The following is a 21,250-nucleotide window of genomic DNA, read 5'->3' as shown; positions in this document are numbered from 1 at the left end:
GTCCAAACACTGAATTGATTTGCAAAAACATAATACAATTCATTCCATTCTTCATACTATATATTTTAGAAATTGTTATTCATATAAAATATTCTTTAATGTAAATGATTTAGTATTATTTTAAATGATTTATAAACAAACACTGATTCAATAATTTATTAATTTTTTAAACTTTACTGTATATATTTTTTAATACCTTTATTTTTATTTATTTACAATGGTGCTGAGAATCAAATCCAGTGGCTCACATGTGCCTGGCAAGCACTCTACCACTGAGCTACAACTCCTGCCTCTTATATTAAAAATTTTTATGTTTTAATTTCTGATACCATTTCAATAGGGCTAAATAACATTTTTTAAAGCCCTTAAAAGTATTTTTAAGCGTATAAAATTTTTTTGAAAGCAAAACGTTTGGGAACCACTACATTAAACATGGTAAGTATTCTACACCAAAATTTCCAGGGTGCTAGAATCTTTATGATACAAATAAACATGAATAAAACAGAGTTACCTCAGAAGACAATCTAACCAAATATCTCCTACTTCTTGAATTAAGCACATTTCTGGAATAGGTCTAGTTTCAGACATGAACTTGTCTGGGTCAAGTAACACCATCTGCTTAGAGGCAAGAGATAATGCTAATAGCAAATGTCAAATTACAAATGCTATAAAGAAGAAGCCCCATATGCACAAAAGCAAACTTTATGATCACATCAAAAAAACTCAAAAGTCACTTTTTCTAAGGACTGATTATAAAATAACTCCATCAATATTTACATTGGCATCAATAGCTCTGCAAATAGCATCAAATACTGAAATAATACTAAGAAATATGTATGCTCTAATACATCTATAATATGCCAGTCTTTCAGACCCCTCTTTTCATATTTCCCAAGACCCAGTCCTCAACCATCATTTGAATAATTACTTAAAATATCCACATATAAGGCATAGATAAAAATGTATTTTCTAATCTGTAAGGAGTACAGTCAAAACTGATATGTGCAAACACTGGTGCTAACCTTAGAAAGCCTAAGTTGATGAAACATTATGCTGGTTGTTTGATATATATTATCTCACAAATCCTTGCAATAACATTGTGAAGTAAATACTTTATAATATTTAGTTCCCAAGGCTGTGGTGATTTGCCCACCATAACAACACAGAGGCAGAGACAGAACTTGTCCTGGCTTTAGAAAAAAGAAATTCCCTCGAAGAATCTTCAGTACCTACTCTTCTCTTCAAAAAAAATCTCATGGTCTACTAGATAGAAAGGAGGTCTATGTTGGGGAAAAAGTCCCAGAATTTCTAACATTGCCCTGCTTTGTGACTGTCAAAAACAACTGAGCCTCAATACTTTTCATCTTTACAGAGGATACGGCTCCTATACTTTGCAAGACTGGTTGTGTCAAGGAGGAAAGCCTGGTCCAGACCTATACACTTCCTAGGGGGAAAATTTCTGTTGAAAGCCCATGAACTATACAATCACAATAGAACTAACCCTACCGCTACAATTCTGGTAATGAAACAACAAGCAGCAACAGGAAGACATCTATATCAATAATGGACAGGTCTTAATTAAGAAAACATAGAATGTTCAAGTCTTACCTCTGAAGATTAAAATACATTAACTTTAATAAATATTTTTAAAGTAATTAATTTCAAAACCTTGAAGAACCTTGGAGATTTCCTATTCAATCAAATGCTAAGGCTCAATAATCAAGACTATAGTCTTAAAGAAATTACTTGGTATCAGAGTTCAAAAGAAAAAATTCCTAAGGAGAGAGTTACTTAGAGGCTCAAGGTAGGGGACAAAAAGAGCACAATATTAGGAAAAGCTAAGAAGTGGCTTGTTTTATTGTTCAACACCTAGAAGAACACAGGAGTACAACTGACCCTTACGTGGGCTTAGATGTACCCATCAATCACAGAGTTGAAAATCTGCATATAATCGTTTTTAAAATTACTTGAGAACTTTATTAATAATTGCTTTCAGTTTCTTTAATTTTGAAAAAGTCAAATTGTCATTTTACAAATGAAAATAAAATTCTTAAAAATATCAACTGACCAGATATGCATGATTTTTAAAATTTTAAGGTATACAGAGAAAAAACAGGCTTAACACACACACACACACACACACACACACACACACATTACCAAAGTGATATCTTTAAGTAAAATTATAAAATAAAATAAAAACTCCAGGCTACACAGATAATGCAGAGAGTCCTAGTTATCTGGTTAAGAGACAAAAAGTAAACACTTAAGGTCTTCTATTCCAATATTTTGTTCATTTCTTATTGCTGGAATTTCATATTCATTCCTCTAGCTGAATGTGTGGATGATGATAGTGATGATAAAGATGACATTCACTCATCTGTCTTACCAAGCCTTGGGAGTGGATGAACTCTCAACCAGTGAATTTGCTGCTTTTAACTCTGCCATCTTGTGGCTTCGAGTTTCAGGACATCTATATATTGGTGACTGAAGTTGCTGTGGTACCAGTGTTGAGGGGGCTACTGACCTTTAGTCTCATCTCCTTGATATTTCTTATCCTTTTTGTTGCTGTCTTCTCTAGACTGTCTTAGGCAAGAAGGGTACCTGAAGAATCATGGTCTATATGCCTAATACATTTCTCTACAACTGGACTATCTTGTTCTCCTGCAGCCTGGTTGTCAGCAGCCTCCCTCACCTCTCCATGCACAGGAAGGTTGGAATATTGTAGTTCATGCCTCATGGAGTCTCCATAGGAGTAAGGTGACAACCTTCATCTTCAGTAGGACCAGCTTTGTTGGGCCTGGCCTTCCCAAGCACTCTGGGATCCCTCTTTTCTTTCCTCCCATGCTCACTATTCTGGTAATTCTGCTGGTAATTGCATGGAGGATTCCTACAATGTAAATAGCATCTACAATGGCTGAAGACTGCTATGTATTTATACCCTTGAACTGAAACTTTACCAGGGCCTATAACATCTTCCACCTCCACATCATTTTTTTCCTTCAACAGCATCAAATTACACAGTCTCTCCATCTCCTGCACTGTAAAGGTACTTCCTGAAGTTACTCTTTTATGGCAGTATAGTATACAAATATATCATTCCTGTTGGTTAAAACAAATCTATTCCTCAAAATAAACTTTTTAAGGTTCCTCAAACCTTCCCTGAGTAACTGTGTCCTGTACAACTGTCTGTGGTGCCAGGCACTGTGTCCATAGCACCGAGGGAGGGGCAGAGGGGCAGCAGGCAACTACTTGGCCTCACTGCTCTGACTGCTGAGAGTTTAGTGAAATCCACTGTCTGTTCTCCACTCCCAAGAGAACTCCACTTGTAACTTTTGTTTCCTCTAAAACGTAACTACTGATAATCTGCTATTGATTACATACACAGTGGGTTAACACATACTTTGCATTATGTGTGTGTGTGTGTATAAATAAAATATATAGTGGAAAATATGCAAGAACTTCAAGAGATCCTTCTTACTGTCATATGAAATTTATTGAAGAGGTGAACTGCTTACAAGAAGATAATTAGTATTTTAAGTGGATACAACATTTGAGCTCACCAAATCAGAAACAGTAGAGGGCTATCAAATTATTATAGTAGCAATGTACGCATTACTACGGTTAATTTTATACATATACAATTAATACTACAATTTTTAATGGCTTACATTTCTCTCATCTGCAAGTGATGCCATGTGTGGTATGTGTTTGCATAAGTTCTGATAAATTTTAACTTGTTATCAAGTTGGGTATATGCATAGTGGTAAATTATAACAAAGACTATTATCTATATACATTTGATACATTCATGACATGTCTTCTTCTTAAGTTTCTTGATTTCTTTTCTGGGCTACACTGTTCATCTACAAGTTGTCTCAAATTATTGCAAATCTTGAAAAAATCTGCATGTAAGAGGACCTGGGTAGTTCAAACCCAACATGTTGTTCAAGGGTCGACAAATCACATGTTAAGGAACAAACATGCTTTCAGCATAAAAGTAGCTTTTTGTATGCTTCTTTTAATTTGTATGCAAAAATATGTTCCCATGGCTCTTATAAATTTCTGGAGCAACAGCAAACAACATGATTACTTAAACATTCTTAAACAGTCAAATAAAAGCTTAAAAACAAATTAAAATTCCTGTGCTATCATAGGAACTGGTTACCTTTTAATTACCCTTGAAAGAGGGTAATATAAGTGCACAGAAAAATTATTTAAAGCATAAAATTAATTGAAGCATAAAAATAAAAAACTTATACTGTGGAACAAAGAGATATCATAACGATTGCTAATTTTCTTTTTTGAAGATATTTTTAGCTGTAGGTGGACACAATGCCTTGATTTTATTTATTTTTTATGTGGTGCTGAGGATGAAACTCAGTGACCCACACATGCTAGGAAAGTGCTCCACCACTGAGTCATAACCCCAGCCCCTATTCATTTTCATTCATAGTTAAGAAAACCAAAATACTGAGGGGATGAACCTTTCAAAACTCTACAACTCAAGCCACTGGCAAATTGTAAAGTATTCACTTATGTGTTCAACTATCCATTAAATTCTGGTTGAAAAAGCAATGAACCAGACCAACTAGGCTTCAGAATAGCTTATAATATACTTTAAAAAGATATACAAGGATCTTCCCCTAATTGTCTCTTTCCTATTTGTTATCCCTTGTCTCTTTTCACACCCCCTTTGCATCCTACAGATGTCTGAACACATGGTGTTCTTTCTCTAGTTTGAAATTTGCTCCCTACTTTCCTGGTCCACTTGGAAAGGTTATATCTAGTCATATTTTAAGAGTTAGCTTAACCTTAAATTCCTCTACAAATACTCCTCTACAAATATAAAACCCTCTACAGAGTCTATGACTTGTTCTTTTATGCCCCCATTTGTATATAGTAGAATACCTATGATATTTTTAAGTGCTTTTTGTTGTGAAGCTTTCATTAATTTAATAAAATTTATTAGTCCCTTAAAAATTTCCATACATTTTTTTCTATTTGAACAGACCAACACATTCTTTGGGGAGCTTACAAATTAGTAAGAACAAACAGTAAACAATTAAATTTAATTACATATAAAAATATAAGGGACTGGGGTTATGGATCAGTGGTAGAGTGTTTGCCTAGCAAGTGTGAGGCACTGGGTTCGATCCTCAACACTACATAAAATAAATGAATAAAATAAATGTCTATCAACAACTAAAAAAATTTTAAAAAACAAGAATAATAAGGAGGAAGATACTTTTAAGAATTCAAGAGACACAGAAAATGGCCAGGTGTGATGGCATATACCTGTAATCCCAGCAACTCTGCCTGAAGCAGGAGGATCTCAAGTTTGAGGCCAGCTTGGGCATAAAAAGTTATGTGATATGTCTTTTTCTGTTTAATAATTAATTCAATGAAAGCAAGGTTGCTGTCTTATTCATTTTTTATGTCCATTAACTGGAACTGTACCTAGTAATATAGTATTCAATAAACATATGACAAATGGGTGGATACCCCCAGTCAATCTGACCTTGCAATGAAACCAATTATGAGAAAATCCTGAGAACCAGAATATATTCTCCCTTCAATAATGAGATTCAGTTATTTTAAGGGTGTGGTGATGAACTAAGAAATACAAACTTTATTCTAGATATTCAGAAGTAAATAGAATAGTTTTATGGTTTACTCAGAAAATACAATATCCATTAGTCTAATGTTTACAAGTTTCAGTTTACTACAATTAAATAGGCTATCTGCTATATATTGAATTATAATAAGCAAATACAGTAAGATTTTTTAAATCACAATTTTTAAAATAATTATTATTTCCACAGTAATAAATAAAATTCATTTAATAATGTAGAACAGATCTGATATAAGTTAAACCAAGTCTGAAACATTCAAGGTATATAAGACTGATCATAGAATTAAGAAAATCAGAAGTAAGGTATCTTACTTCCAAACTAAGGTTAATCAGCACAATATTTATCACTACCATGGGACTGTTCCCTCAAAATTTAGTTAGCTAATTCCCTAAATTAATTAAAAATTATTTTCCCCTGTATTCCTGATACTTCAAATTATTTAAAACCTTAATTCCAATAATAACCACCAAAAATAATTATATCTATATTGTAATGAGTATTTACCATATGCTACTTTCCAGCTCATATATGGTATCATATTTAATGCTTACACAAATCCTTTTTCTTGATATTAGTATTCACTTGAGATAAGTCAACTAGAAAATGAGCTTCTGAGAGATTGGATTACCTATTCTCACAAGCAATAAATGGGAAAAGAAGAAATATCTGGTTTCAAAGCCTCTGCCCTTCCTATAATAGTATGTCATCTCTCTTTTTTTAATGTCATCTCTCTTAATCTTCATCAAATATATTACTCAATCTATCCAGTATTAAAATTGGGTTGACCGTAATTTTAAATTTATGAAATGACAGCAGATTAAGGGCAAAACTAAAACCCTGAAGATAAACTTTTCACCACTTCAAATATAACCAAACTGCAGCACAAAAAGAGATTAAAATCATGCTTTCCTTCACATGACAGGAGAAAACTTATAAAAATACTTTATTGAACAAGTGATCTAAAATATCAATCCAATTATTTCTAGATCAATCTGTTTTTCAAGTTACGGTTTCAAACATAGAAATAAGTAAAAAAGTTTTTCTAAATCAATATGTCATTTAATATGAGGATAAAATTCCTAATATTTTTAAGTTTGTTATTTTTATTCACAGAACTCTTAGAAATATAAAATGCTATACAGTTATTACTAGAGTGCTATATAATTTATCATTCAAATCTATATTTTTTTCAGAATAAATGTACTAATTACAACAGGACAACAGATTTAAACAGGACTATCCCAATAACTGGCACACACAGAGGCTCAACTATTGCCTTGCGACTCTTCCACTATTCATTATTCTGTCAGTCCTTTCGTAACTATACACTGGACAATTATATACATGCCTGCTAGGTAAAATCACTGGCTACATAATTGAGTCCTATAGCATAATGTTAAAAGAGTACTTTCTTTGCTAACTATCTATGTTTTAAAAAGCTATTTTGAGCCAGACACAATGGCTGACACCTGTAATCCCAGTGGTTCAGGAGGCTGAGGCAGGTGGATTGAAAGTACAAACTCAGCCTCAGCAACTCAGTAAGACTCTGTCTCAAAATAAAAAATAAAAAAAGATGGGAGTGTAGCTAAGTTGTTAAAGGTCTCCTGGGTTGGAGCTATATAGTTAAGTGGTACAATTTGGGCTTAGAATGCCATAGGCCCTGAGTTCGATTTCTAGCACATGCACACACACACATACACACACACACACACACACACACACACAGACAAAATTTCAAAAGCCTGTTTCATTAAGATGGTTCACATTTACATAAAACTTCAATAACTTCAACCATACCTCATCCTGAAGTTCGTCACCACTTTTAACAGAAGCAAGCATGTCATATAAAGTACAGCAAAGATCTTCTATTCTTGGTGCTTCAGTCATTTCCTTCAAAGTTGCATTTAAGTACTTTTCAACTTCACACCACAAAAAGGAGCCATTTGTTTTTTCCACAGGCTTGAGCTCTGCGGTGGAATGCTCCTGAAAATGTTCATTCAGAAACTTTCTGTAATCTAGGCTTATAGTTTTCTGGGCTTCACCATTTATTGGCAGTTCGTCAAAGTGGTCCAGATCATGCATGTCAAATGAAAATGCTAAATTTTTACCAAAAAATGCTGTATCACTAGATTCCTTTTCTGTCTTCTGGACAAGAGCAGTAAGATCATCTTGATTAAAATGAGAAATGATTCGATTAGTGGCATTACAAGCTGTAGTAGCAGATGATGATGGAAAGGGACCAAACATCTGTTTGATAGCCTTTGTCTCCATGTGACCAACAGAATCCGTCAAGTGAAATGTCATAAACAGAAATGCAGCCCCACTTTCAATTGCTTCTCTCCCATTATCTGTTCCAACTATTCAAAAACAAAGAAACATTATTAGCTCAATTGAATCATGATTCAACTTACAATTTTCAAAATAAAATAACTACAAACATTTTGAGCTAAATCCCAACAGTCAAAACATACTAAGGAAAACAGTCAATTCAGGAGCAGAAAAATCTATGCCCAAATTCCTGAAGAATTATCCTAGGTAAATAAACCATTATCAGTAATTAATCTACATATAAGTTCAGAAACTACCTAACAACAATCCTTTCTTAGAAGAATTTATAACACTAGCTTAAATTTATTTAAAACCAAACTTTAAAGACTGATTTGATGAGCTACTTAAATAAACCATAATAAGTGCAAAAGAAAATCTGAATTATAGACTTATGGAACTGGAACAAAATCCCAATGATATATAACTGCCTTTCCAATTTGTACCATAAACATACATGGCAAAAGACAAGATTAGACAGATAGACAGACAGATAGATAGAAGTGAGCTAGCTCTCATTCAAAAGCATGTAATATAACCAAGTCTGAATATAATTAAAGAGCCATATGATAAAGCATAAAAGAAAGCTGCTATTTAAAAGAGACCAGAAGGAAATTCCTCATTACATAGAAGGTAAAGGAACAGCTCCTAATTTCTTTAAGACTTACCTTCTCATATCCAATTTTCAGAAAGAAAAGAACCTGTTATTTGTGACAGATAATTTCAAAGAATATTGTTACAACAGAAAAAACAAAAAGAACTGAAACTTTCAAGAGGTCCTAAAGTCAATGTGACCTACCTAAAGTAATAGTGGCAAAGTTAGTAATATAATTAACACTGGTACTTTCCTGAAAGCATGGCTCTGATATTATCACTCACAAATCTTAAACAGCTTACACAGCTGGATCCAGATTCCTACATACTTGGAAACTGAACCCATCACTTTTTTTTTTTCAGTCTTATTGGCTGTTATATATTTTCTGTTCTAATCAAAAAGGATTTTTTAACATTCAAAATCATCCCACCAGGTATGGTAACACCTATAGTCCCAGCTTCTCAGGAGGCTGAGGCACAAGGCACTTGAGCCAAGGAATTCAAAGCAAGCCTGGACAATATAGGGAAATACTGTTTAAAAAATAAATTAATTAAAATTTTTAAAGTTGGGGGAAAAAAAAGAGATCTTATGCTATGCTTAAGTCCTTTCATATACTTATTGTCTTCTCCCACAGCCTCTGATTGTTCCAAATCCTGCCCACATTTACAATTCCAAATTTCAGTTGCCTGTTTCAAGGACGGTACAATGTTGTAGATTTTTTTTTAATCTCTTCACTGTAACTAGTTACATATGACAATTGGTTGATTTACACTAAACACAGGCCTCACTGACTACATTTTTACACTACAGCACAATGCCTCAGTAACATTTTTACTATATTGATACAGAAGAGTAACAGTTTATATGTGTGAAAATAAACCATTTTATAATATTATTCCTACTTTCTTTAAATATGAAGTCTTGACTTTTATTATAAGTTAATTTATAGAACACAGGCATACAATTTTTCCTCTTGTATTTAAGAAAACACATGAAAAGAAGCTGGTGTGGTTGCTCAGCAGTAGAGCACTTACCTAGCATGTGTGAGGCACTGGGTTCGATTCTCAGCACCACATATAAATAAAGGTCCATCAACAACTAATAAAATATTGAAAAAACTCTATAAACGATATAGTGCTTTTAAATTAATTGAATGGGACTTTGTACATTTGACTTATTCATTATGTACCTTTCACTTCTTGGAGATTTAGATTTAGGATATTTAGGGATTGTGATAATTCTACAGATAATTAAACAAGTTTGGTACTACTGATATTAAACTCTGAGCAAAAATGGAATTCACATTTACAAACTCATTCTATATCTAAATTATAAATATACAGGCTTTTGTAAAGATGCCATTATCATTTTTCAAGTTGTATGTTTATAAAACAATATACTATAAACTTTCACAATATTATCTCCACTTTATAGATGCTAAAATGCAAACAGTTTGAAATTTTGGGTCAGATCAAACAACTAAATCATTAAACAAGATTCACAGCAATCTTAATTTCTAGACAAAAGTTCTTTTCACTACATCACACTGATTCCCTGTAAATTCCTAGAAACTAGATTTATGTCTAATTCTTATTTACTAAATAAATTTAAATAAATGAATCTTGGGAAATTATGCAATAAAGTCCTACTATATCATTAAAATGGGATTAACTTAAATATTCACTAATAAATTAATGGTTAATTATGGTATAACCATAAATGGCATTCCTTAAACATGGAGGATTTACATATCTTGCCATAAAGAAAACACATTAAAAAGTAATGAGTCCATTTTATTTATTTTATTTTTATTTATTTAGCCGTAGCAGGGATTGATCCCAGGGGTACTCTACCATTGAATACCCCTTTTTATTTTTAAATTTTAAGACAGAATATCACTGAGGACCTCTTTCTATTTTTAAATTTTAAGACAAGATATCACTAAGCTGTCAGGGCAATCCTCAAACTTGGGATCTGTCTCAGTCTCCTGCATAAATGGAATTACAGGTATGTACCACCAGGCCTGACACAAGTCCGTCTTTTAATAAAAGGAAAATAAACGTAGACTCAGAATATTTTTTTTAAAAAGATTATAGCATTTTAGGAATATAAAGATTTTTAATGTGCATTTTAATGTAATATTTTATTAACAAATATTTGTCTTGACTACTTCACAGTTATAAGATTTGAAAATACTTTAAAATTTATAAACTTAGTTGAGTAGTGGTGCTTCATAAATGTTCACAGCCTTACATAATGACTAGCTCTTCTTCTGTGCAACTCCATCAGATGTCCAAGTTAGACTTAAAACCCACACATGTTCACTTCACATAGCAGTTTCTCAAAAACGAATCTCTATGCACCTGCACTATGCTACTCTGAGAACTCAGATGAAATCTAAGAACCTCACTAGCATTTGTTGCCACAAATAGCAACCCAACAAAGACGCTGACTACTGCATTCTGAAAACAATGGGTTTCCCAGGTCTAAGGCACAGGAGGACTTGTGGTTGTGCAGTGGGCCAGCAACCACTCAAGGGTGTCTCCCAGATCCACCAAGGGGACCTGAGCTCTAGTGCTTGGTCCGCATTTAATGACGTAGTTGACCACGAGTATCTGCTGTCAGCCTACTGACCGGATGAATGGGCTGATCATTGGAGGACAATTCTAGGCATTGTAGAAGAGAAGGTGGTACCCCAACTGGCTGGTATAACCAACCCATTAAGCCAGCGGTCGTTTGGCAACTGAAATATATGATTAGTGTTTGTAAAACACAGATAAAGTATCTGAGGAGTGAATTATCTAATGTACCAAAGTTCTGCAGGCCCCACCCTCATTCTAAAAAGGTAAATTGTCAGAGGAAACCTAGGTGCTTTACTCTTAACCAAGTGAATTTACTCCAAAGAGCAAAACAGAAAACTTGGGTTTTCTTCAGGAAGGGGCAGCCTCAGAAATAGCATGTGATATGCTTCCAGAATACAAATCTGTAATTAGTCATGCCCTTGTTTTCTAAAGTGCATCCAAAACCGGACATGTTACATTAATTGTGAGAATCTTGTTCCCAATTAACTTATTTACTTTTCTTTATACTTACACAAATTTTGTACTGAATTATCTTTTTAAATGGCCGGGCTCAAGTTAACATCTGCATTAAATTTCTCAAGCTTTTTCTATCTGCTTATACTCTTGTACTCTAAAAGGACTGGGATTTTAAGTTGTCTAGTTTTGGCCACAAGATATTTTAATCAAAACATATTAAGTAACCAATTGGCAAAAGTGTCAAGAAATTTCAGAACTTAAAGCTTTTAATGAAGTTAGTCTAGAAACCTAACCACTTAGATATCTAATTTTCTATCCATAAATCAATGAAAAAACCTAAAAAAAAAAAAAAAAAAACTGGCTACAATACTTCAACTGCAACACATTTAAAGAGAGGGACTCAGAAAGACACTGGAATACTTTTTTTTATTAGCAAATATTTGCCTTGACTACTTCACAGTTATATTGTGAGCAATGAGATGTGAAATGCAGAGTAAACTATAAAATATTTCTCAGAATACTAAGAAAAAATCAAAATAAGTGAAATAGTCTTGCCATAAATAACTAAGTGAAGAGCAGGATTTGAATTCAATTTATCTGGCTGATTGGAGCATTCACATTACAAGTCATCTTTAACCTTTAAAAAAGCCCTAAACCTTATGTAGAACTTTAGCATACAAAATGAAATAGTTGGTATTTTATTTATTACTTCAAGTTATACAATGGATTTTTTTAAATTAAAGAGTTGAGGAATGGCTACAATCTTGAATCATTCTCAACACAATTTATGTCTCCATTTTCCTTTGATTGCAAAATATTAAGAATTAAATAATTGTAAATTGTCTTTTCAATAGTCTGCCCTAATAGTTAAGAAATCCATGAAAAGAATGAGTAAAAATTTTAACTGAAAATTACATAAAAATATTAACTACTTACATCATTAATTGATAAGCATTCAATTTAGAAGCTGTCAACAAACTCCCTGTCCAGTTAAATCTTCACCATTTAGTAGAAAATGTTTTACAAATATCTTTTCTACTTATATTTTAATACTGAAATGTTCAAAACACTCAATTTTTTTTCATTTTTATGTCCAAACTTTAAATATCAGTTTTACCCCAACACTTGATCTGCAATTGTGAAAAACAATGTATTACAATCCTACATTATTTACGAAAGCTCATTCAATTTATTAAAAATCAGCAAGACAGGCAAAACTGGTATAAAAATGTTATATATGAATAGAAAATAGCTACCTGACATTTTAATTTGATTACAATGTTTCTTTTAAAAATATATATAATATTTGAACCTGTGTCTTAATGTCCTAAGTCATTACATGTAACAAAGTACATTACACATAACAAAATACAAAAACAATTATTCAAATTGAGCATATACCATACCACCTTTCCATAATTTTCTTTCTCTATATATTTACCTTCATAGTCTACTCGTGTAATTTTTAAACAAATACAGTATATAAAATAATCTCATGAATCTTGCTTGTATTTTCCTCATTTTATAGAGAAATTCAGAAACAAGGAAATTAAATAACATACTAAAACTACAAGAAAAAGCCAAGTACAGTTGGGAAGGTAGAGAACATAGAGGTAAGCTTTACCATAAGGTTTTTTTTGGGAAATAATAAATTTATGTGATATATATTTAAAACTTTCTAAATAATGTTATCTAATACAATGAACCTCATTTAAAGAGTGTAACTGTGCAAAGCACCTCCAGCAATACCTTATATTAAGTAGGCATAATGTTCAAGCATAGTCACATTTGAAAGGGTAACTCTAATGCTAAGATTATTCCTACATTTATATATGAACTTTTGCTATTAAGGTGAGCAAATGATTAATGAAAAGCAAATGAAGATATATAGTTGGTACAGAAAAATAGTAGAATAGATGATGAAATTAAAATTGGTTCAAGGTACTTCCCTATGTTTAAAAACAGCCACTTAATTTTATGTATATTCATTACAAAATGTGAATACTCATCTTACAAATTTAAGGCTGCATCCAGCCACTATATTGCCATTTTTAGTACTATAAAATCCTACATCACATTCAACTTGACTTCCCAAGTAACCAAACAACTAATATAAAACTTAAAATTAGACTTTATATAAAAGTTCCTAAATAAAAGCATTATTTCGAGCATCACTAAGGAAATAAATTATGACAGAAAACAAATTACATAACTCACTGAAATTTAAGTGCAATTTTGTTTTGTTTTAATATCTAAGAAAAAAGCATTTTTAAAAAGATAACTTCAAGTACAAATCTCAATATTGCATCCACATATCAGATACTTAGTAATATACTGGTAATATATCATGAATATACTTAGTAATATACCATAAAGAAAATTATTCAGAACCTTTAAAATGCCTCTACTAAAGAATGTAGTATAAGTTTTCTTAGAGAAATGATAATTTGTGAGTAAAGAGTAATATGATAAACTAAAGCAAACTATCAAGAAACTTTGATCTTTTTCCAACTCAGGCACTGATAATGGTATCTATTCAATTATAGATGCTTTTCCATATCCCCAAGTAATCTGAATTACTTATACAAGCTGATACATTTTCAAAGTCCTAATGATTTTCATTGTTATCCACACTTTTATTTTGTAATTTCTTTTGTGAAATGGATATATTGGATTATTCTGTCTTTGAAATATTCAAAACATAATCAAGTTATGTCCAAAGTTTTCTTCTCTATGAATTATTTGTGTCCTACCCCTATGTACCCTGCCCTTTATATTACTACATCACTGGGCATATCTTAACATTTAACCTAGACAGAACAGCTATTTGCTTACAAATGGCTATGAGTACATCTACGTTACAATAAAATTACTCACTGATAGGCATTAGGTATTCATCTAGGCACTTTGTAGTACTGCTTCACTTCACAAAAACTATATAGGGTAAGAATTGTTTTCATTATAGTCACAGATGAGGAAACAGATTTAGTAATATTAATTAGCTACCCAACAGTAACTGACAGAACTGAATTTATGTCTGTGTATATTAACTAATAATCCGAAATTATGCCAAGCTATAGAAAAAGAATTTTATGGAACCCTAAAACAGAAAACTAAGACACAATACAAAAAATACAGTTACAAATACTTATTAGCTTACTAGATCCATCTATAGAACTAAAACAAAATAATAAATCAATAGAGTTTATTCTAGGGTTCCAAAGATTGTTTAATTATCACAGAGCTAGAAACAATATATCTACTCTCAACCTAATCAAGTCTACTTTTTAACACTTAAAAAAAAAGCAAGTACACAGGACATCTACAAGTAGAGCTGCCAGTTGGTGAATACAAGGAAATAAACGTGAAGTAAAGGTCAAGTCATCAGCAGAGACTTGAACCTGGACATTAAACTGCTGAACTATACAGGGAATTTATCAGATAAAACTAACACACAATTTGATTTCTTTGTCACTGAAATAGTTGGTGATATGTGATATCTGAAAACATTCCTGATATTTGTTTATGATACACGAATGTTAATAAAACCATAAAGACAGGCATAATAATACTCATTATGTAGTTATCATATATAACTATTGGTTACTACGGGGTGAGTAGGATTGACAGGAGTTCTAACTATATGATAACCAAGTATAAAACTTAGGTGAATACACAAGCATTTGTTATGTTTTCAATTTTATCAGGCTAAAATATTCATCAAAAATTTTTATACTAAAAAGCATAATTATTTTTTACTTTTATTTAATACACCAAGAATATATATAGTCCACATACAGCTCAAAGAATGATCACAAAATGAATAACTGTATAAGTCAGTTAACTACTTCCAGAAATAGAACATATCACCACACCCCCAGAAATCTACCTCAGATCCAGTCCTTGTCACATCAAAAGTAATCACTATCCTGACTTCTAAAACCAAAGAGTAGTCATAAATAGTTCTCAGTGTCATATATATAGAATGTTCTTATATATTTGGTTGCTTTTGTCAACATTGTAAGATTAAGTTACAACGTGACATTTAGCTATAGTTTATTATTACTATAAGGTAGTCTATATACCACAATTAATTTATGCCACTATTTAATTAGTGAATTGTTTCTACTTGTATGCTATCACAAATAATGCGCCATGAATGTGCATGTCTTTTCAGTATATGTGTACAAGCATTTTCATTGGACTTAAACTTTTATGTGTTCAACCACAGTAGATACTGTCAAAAAGTTACCCAAAGTAGTTATACCAACTTCAATTCTAGCAGCAGTGGGGAAAAATTCTTGTTTCACATTCCTGATCTCAACCAACAACTGGTATGTCAGTCTTCTTAATTGTAGTCATTATGCTGGGCATGTAGTGGCATCTCCCCCATTACTAATGAAGTTGAGCACTTTTTCCTATTTGTTAGCCATTCGTTTATCTTCTGTGAAATGCTTATTCAAGGCTCTTGGATATTTTTACACAGGATTATCTATCCTTTACTTACTGATTTATATAAATCTTTTTTTTTAATCTGGATACAAGCTCTCTTTTTGATTATTTATCTTGAAGATATATTTTCCAACTCTATGGCTTGTCTTTTTACTCTTAACAAATAAAAGGTATTAATGTACTGGGGAATGAAACTAAGCAAATTATGTTATATGCACATACAAATACATAACATAATTTTTATTATAATGCACCAAGAAAAAAGTATTAATTTTAATGGCATCCAATTTACTGATCATGTCATTTAATTGTACATTCTGCTTTCCATTTAATACATTTTACTATATATCAAGATCATGAAGGTATTCCATATCAATCTTTCAAAAGATTTACTGTTTTGGGCTTCTTGTTTACTTCTATAAGCTGTTCAGAATTATCTGTATACATATGCCCAGTTGACCAACACCATATACTGAAAAAACAGACTCACTACTCTCACTACTCTATGGCCTTCATCATAAATCAAGTGTCCTAATACCTGTGGGTTAGTTTCCGAACTTTATTCCGTGCACTGATGTCTGTGAATTCTTGGACCAATACCACACAGTCTAAATTGCTCATGTCTTTAAGTTTTAATATCCATTAAAGTTCTCCCTTTTATTTTTCAAGGCTGACTGGACTTTTCTTTGCCTTTGAATTTCCATGATAACTTTGATTATTTTGTCAGTTTCCAACACACAGCTTCAAACACAAACATACTGAGATTTTGAGTGGAATGACACAGAATCTGTAGATCAATCTGAGTAAATATTATATTTTTATGAGAGTGAAATGTTTAATCCTTGGTTTATCCTCCAGTACTTAGGTCTTGTGTAATTTCCCTCAACAAAATTTTAGTTCACCACAAGGAAGTTTTGACCTTATTTTTTTTTTTTTTAATTTGGCAAATTTACTCAAAGGATTTGATGATTTTAATGTGTATGTAGATGTAAAATAAACTTTACAAAACTTTTTTAAATAAATGTAATTTTTAAGTTTGCTGCTAATAGAAACAAACTTGATTTTTATTTTAACCATGCTAAAATTAATTTCTATGGATATAGTCATGTGAGTAATGGCAGCTTTAAATTTATATATATATATAATTTACATTTATATATTTATGTATATAAATTTATTCCTTTTCTTATATTAGCAAGGATTTTTAGTGTGTAAAAAACAGAAGTAGTGATAGGCCCTCTTAACTAATTCCCTACCTTGGAGGAGAAACTTTTTTTTTTTTCTTTAGAATTTATTAGCCTTTATTTCTCTCTTTTTTTATAACTTTATATTTTATTTATTTATATGTGGTGCTAAGGATCGAACCCAGGGCCTTGCACATGCGAGGCGAGCGCTCTACTGCTGAGTCATAACCCCAGCCCTGAGAAACTATTTTTTAAAAATTATTTTTGACACACAATAATTGTACATATTTATGAGATACCTACTTTTGTGATAATTCAGTGCATGTATAAAGTACGGATGGTCAAATCAGGATAATTAGCATCTCCATCTCTTCAAACATATTCTGTTTGGATCCTAAGATTTCCTCTCTTCTAGTTCTTTAGGAAATAATATGCACTATAATAAACTACTGTCACCCTATTGTTCTATAGGACATTAGAATTTATTCCTAACTATATTTTGGTATAGGCTATCCAACCTTCCTCCCTCTCTCCACTCTTGCCTACCCTTCTTCTCTTCTAGAAATCACTTTCTCAGAGAACATGTTAACATTGCATTATGAAGTATGACACCTGCTAGTTTTTTTTTAATAGATAACCTTTATCAGATTAAGGAAGTTCCCTTTTATCATAAACAGATGTTAAATATTCATAAAATGCTTTTTCTTCATCTACAAAATACTCATGAGATTTTTAAACCTTCATTCTGTTATCATAAAACAAATTATTTTCCTAAGTGGTAATCCAATAATTATTGACATTTTAGGCATTCAAATGAGCTTGCACTCCTCTTAATTACACAAAAGGAAAGGTAAGAATCCAAGATTTCTAGGTCTCCATTAGCTATATGCCAACCACAGAATTCACTTCCTCCTGTTTAAAATGTCTAATATTCTGACTAATCAATATACATGGTCTTAAACAAATGTCTCATACTATGTTATACACAAATTATTCTTTTTATTTATTCTTTTGCTTTACCTTTTTAATATAATTACACCAAAACTATCTGCGCTAAAAAAGAAATACAGTAGTAACCAAAAAGCATTTTCCCCATGATACCTATCTTTTCAAAAATGCAAGTATTAAGTACATTTCTAGTATCAGTAGCATCTTCACTCAGAAAGGGTGGCTAACTACTCATCAACTATTAGTTTAAGCGAATTTATTATTTAACTGAATTAAGCACAAACTTTAAAACGAAGGTATAACAGAGCATTTGCCTAAATCGAATACCAAGATTTCATCTGTCTAGGAAATATTCCTTTGAGATAATACATATATTTAATAGAAATACTTGTCAAAGTTAGTGTAAGGAAAGAAAATTACCAACCAGTATATAGTAAGATATGGATCTAAATTTTCCCTCAAGAAATCACCTGGGAAATTTTTTTCCCATTTATTTGAGAAATGAATCTTCAATAAGATCCTAAAATATGCAAGGCATTAGTCTAGCACTAAGGAAGAACTGTTATCAAGAAAAATAATGTACTGTTATCATGAAATTTACATCCTAGTGGCAACAAACAAGCAAAGTGTCAGATAATGATGTTACTGAGAGTTTTATTATAAACAGTGACTAGGTGACAACTTGAGATTGGATGGTCAGTGAAGACTTTGTTAAGGAAATGATTTTTTAGTTGAGCTCAGACTGACAAGAAAAGATCTACCCACACGAAGATTATGACAGAATAACACTCCCAGCACAGACAGCCTCATATGCAAAGTCCCCAGTACAGGCAGTAGTGTGGTAAGTATGAGTAAGTGAAAAAAAGCCACATGTCCGAAGAACAACTGGTGAAAGCAAAGATGATGAGATGTTGTGAGGTCAGAGAGAAGGGTGGAGGGAGATTCCATGGGGCCAGAGAATGAGTTCGGAATTTCTGTGGGTACAAACCTGCTAAATCTGAAAAATTTAAACTACAGCAGTGTTAACTATGCCTTTTAGCTAATCAAGAATTTGGAATAATATGCTGACTTTCAATGTACAAACAGGTTATTTCACCAAGTTCTTTTCTTTCATTTAGTTTTGTTTTTAACATTAGAAAAAAACCTGCATTAAGTACATTACAATTTCAAATTATAATCCATTAATAATGAAAATGTTAGTGTAGGTTGGGAACTGAAACAGTCATAGGATAGATTAAATGCCATGACTCACTATAGTAGGTGGTCATCTATAATAAGAGATTGAGCTACATGGCTTTTAATGTTTCTTAGAGCTATATTAAATTTTTAATTAACCTTATCATTACTTCAGGCAGTGGTCTCCATACTCTAAATTCCTATAAATCCCTCATATCCAATTATACTATAATTAATGGTTTACTTCCACCCCCACCACTCTATACTAAACTTTGAGAGGAAAGACTATCTTTCATAATTATGAATACTTGCTAAGAAATTTTAGCTTTCCATCATATAGTATATAGTTTATAAGGAATCTAGTTTGGAATCTGTCTGGTTCTTTTAAAAAAAAAACAAAAAAACCTATACCTATTTGTTTTGCAGCTTGTAATATATCTTTTAAGTCTTCATTTATACTTTGCATTTCACTCTTCTCCAGGTTTTCATTCAAAAATTTTACTATATTCTTCCATGTCGGTCCCAAATCTAAAACTTGTTCATGAAGTTTGGATCGCTTTAGCTGAAACAAATAGCATAATACAGAGAATGACTGGTTAAATTTTTTCTTAAAGCCATAGCTTAGTCCATATATTCTGCAATACAGAATACAACTTGGCACTATGCGTAAGATTTTGAAGTTGTATCTACTCAGATCCAAGTTACTCTCAGAATGAACTTTATTTAAATGTGACTTCACAGAATCTCACTTGTCTAAAAGATACATTTAATAAAATATTATTTTTTATTTTATTTACAATGCATACCCATCATGAATTTCTATACAAAGTAAAAAGTTAAACCAACATCCAGAAGATAGTAACAACTGATAACATCCCACATACCTCTTCCCAATTTCCTTTGTGTGTGTGTGTGTGTGTTGTACCTTTTTTCTTTTTTTTAAATTTTTATGTGATGCTGAGTATCAAACCCAGAGCCTCACACAAGCTAGGCTAGTGCTCTAACACTGAGCCACAACCCCAGCCCCCCTCTTCCCATTTTCTAACTGCTTATTTTTAATATCACTCGGACTATAATATATATAAATAAAAGCTTTATGTCCTACTTTATAACGAAAGGCATTTAAAGATAATTAGATTTCCATAGTTGATCTCAATATATTCAAGTCAATATTGCTCTCCTATAATACTATAATTCTTTGCTTGAGACTAACAATCTTTTCATTCACTAGAACTAACTACAGAAAGCAATACAAACTTTAAGTCAAATCACTGGCTTTAATCCATAGATAAAAGTCATGAAACACTCTAACCAAATGAAAAACTGGCGAGTCAGGTAGAAACTGTAATTTTACTCTTGACTGTATTCATGATATTCTTTATTCATCATTCCCTTCCTATTTTCTAATTTTAAATGGGGCTGGTCAATCTGGGTTTAGTGGGGAAAGAATGGGCAAGGATAGATATGAAATATATCAGCCATAAAAGGAATTGTTACAATAGGGTCATGGGTCCATAATGATTCATATTACTTTTATCTCTACTTTTGTATGTGTTGGATATCATCTCCACACACCCCTCAACCCCTATCCCTGTTCCACCCCACCCCCACTCCAGTCCTGGGGATTAAATTCAGGAGAAGTGCTCTACCTCTGAGGTACATCACCAACACTTTTTAAATTTGATTTTAAAGGGTGTAGTAGAGTGACAAAAGCTGGCCTCAAACTTTCCATCCTCCTGCCACAGCTTCCCGAGTGGCTAGGATTATAGGTGTGTGTATCATGCCCAACCATGTTTGGCATTTTCTGAGATTAAAAAGTTTCAGCTTTTTATATATACCACTTTTGGGGAAAAAAGGACTAAAAGCCAAAAGGAATAAATGAGATGATATGGGACA

General features: G+C 32.1%; 1 protein-coding gene and 1 pseudogene across 3 annotated transcripts in view; both read right to left on the bottom strand.

The window, feature by feature from the left end:
• The window catches only part of Ascc3 (activating signal cointegrator 1 complex subunit 3), a 364,887-nt gene that overhangs the window by 326,857 nt on the left and 16,780 nt on the right, over window positions 1-21,250 (bottom strand). For all 3 annotated transcript variants that reach the window (XM_071613181.1, XM_071613180.1, XM_071613179.1), the window contains exons 3-4: window positions 19,766-19,916; window positions 7,434-7,993 (exon numbers count right to left, since the gene is read on the bottom strand). In XM_071613181.1, the coding sequence (XP_071469282.1) occupies window positions 7,434-7,993; window positions 19,766-19,916 (711 nt within the window). The remainder of the gene's footprint in view (window positions 1-7,433; window positions 7,994-19,765; window positions 19,917-21,250) is intronic.
• On the bottom strand, window positions 1,975-3,214 carry LOC139706051 (Y-box-binding protein 1 pseudogene; annotated as a pseudogene).

Source organism: Marmota flaviventris, chromosome 6 (assembly GCF_047511675.1).
Source record: "Marmota flaviventris isolate mMarFla1 chromosome 6, mMarFla1.hap1, whole genome shotgun sequence".
NCBI classification, from domain to species: Eukaryota; Metazoa; Chordata; class Mammalia; order Rodentia; family Sciuridae; genus Marmota; species Marmota flaviventris.
This window is presented reverse-complemented; position numbering and strand designations above follow the sequence as displayed.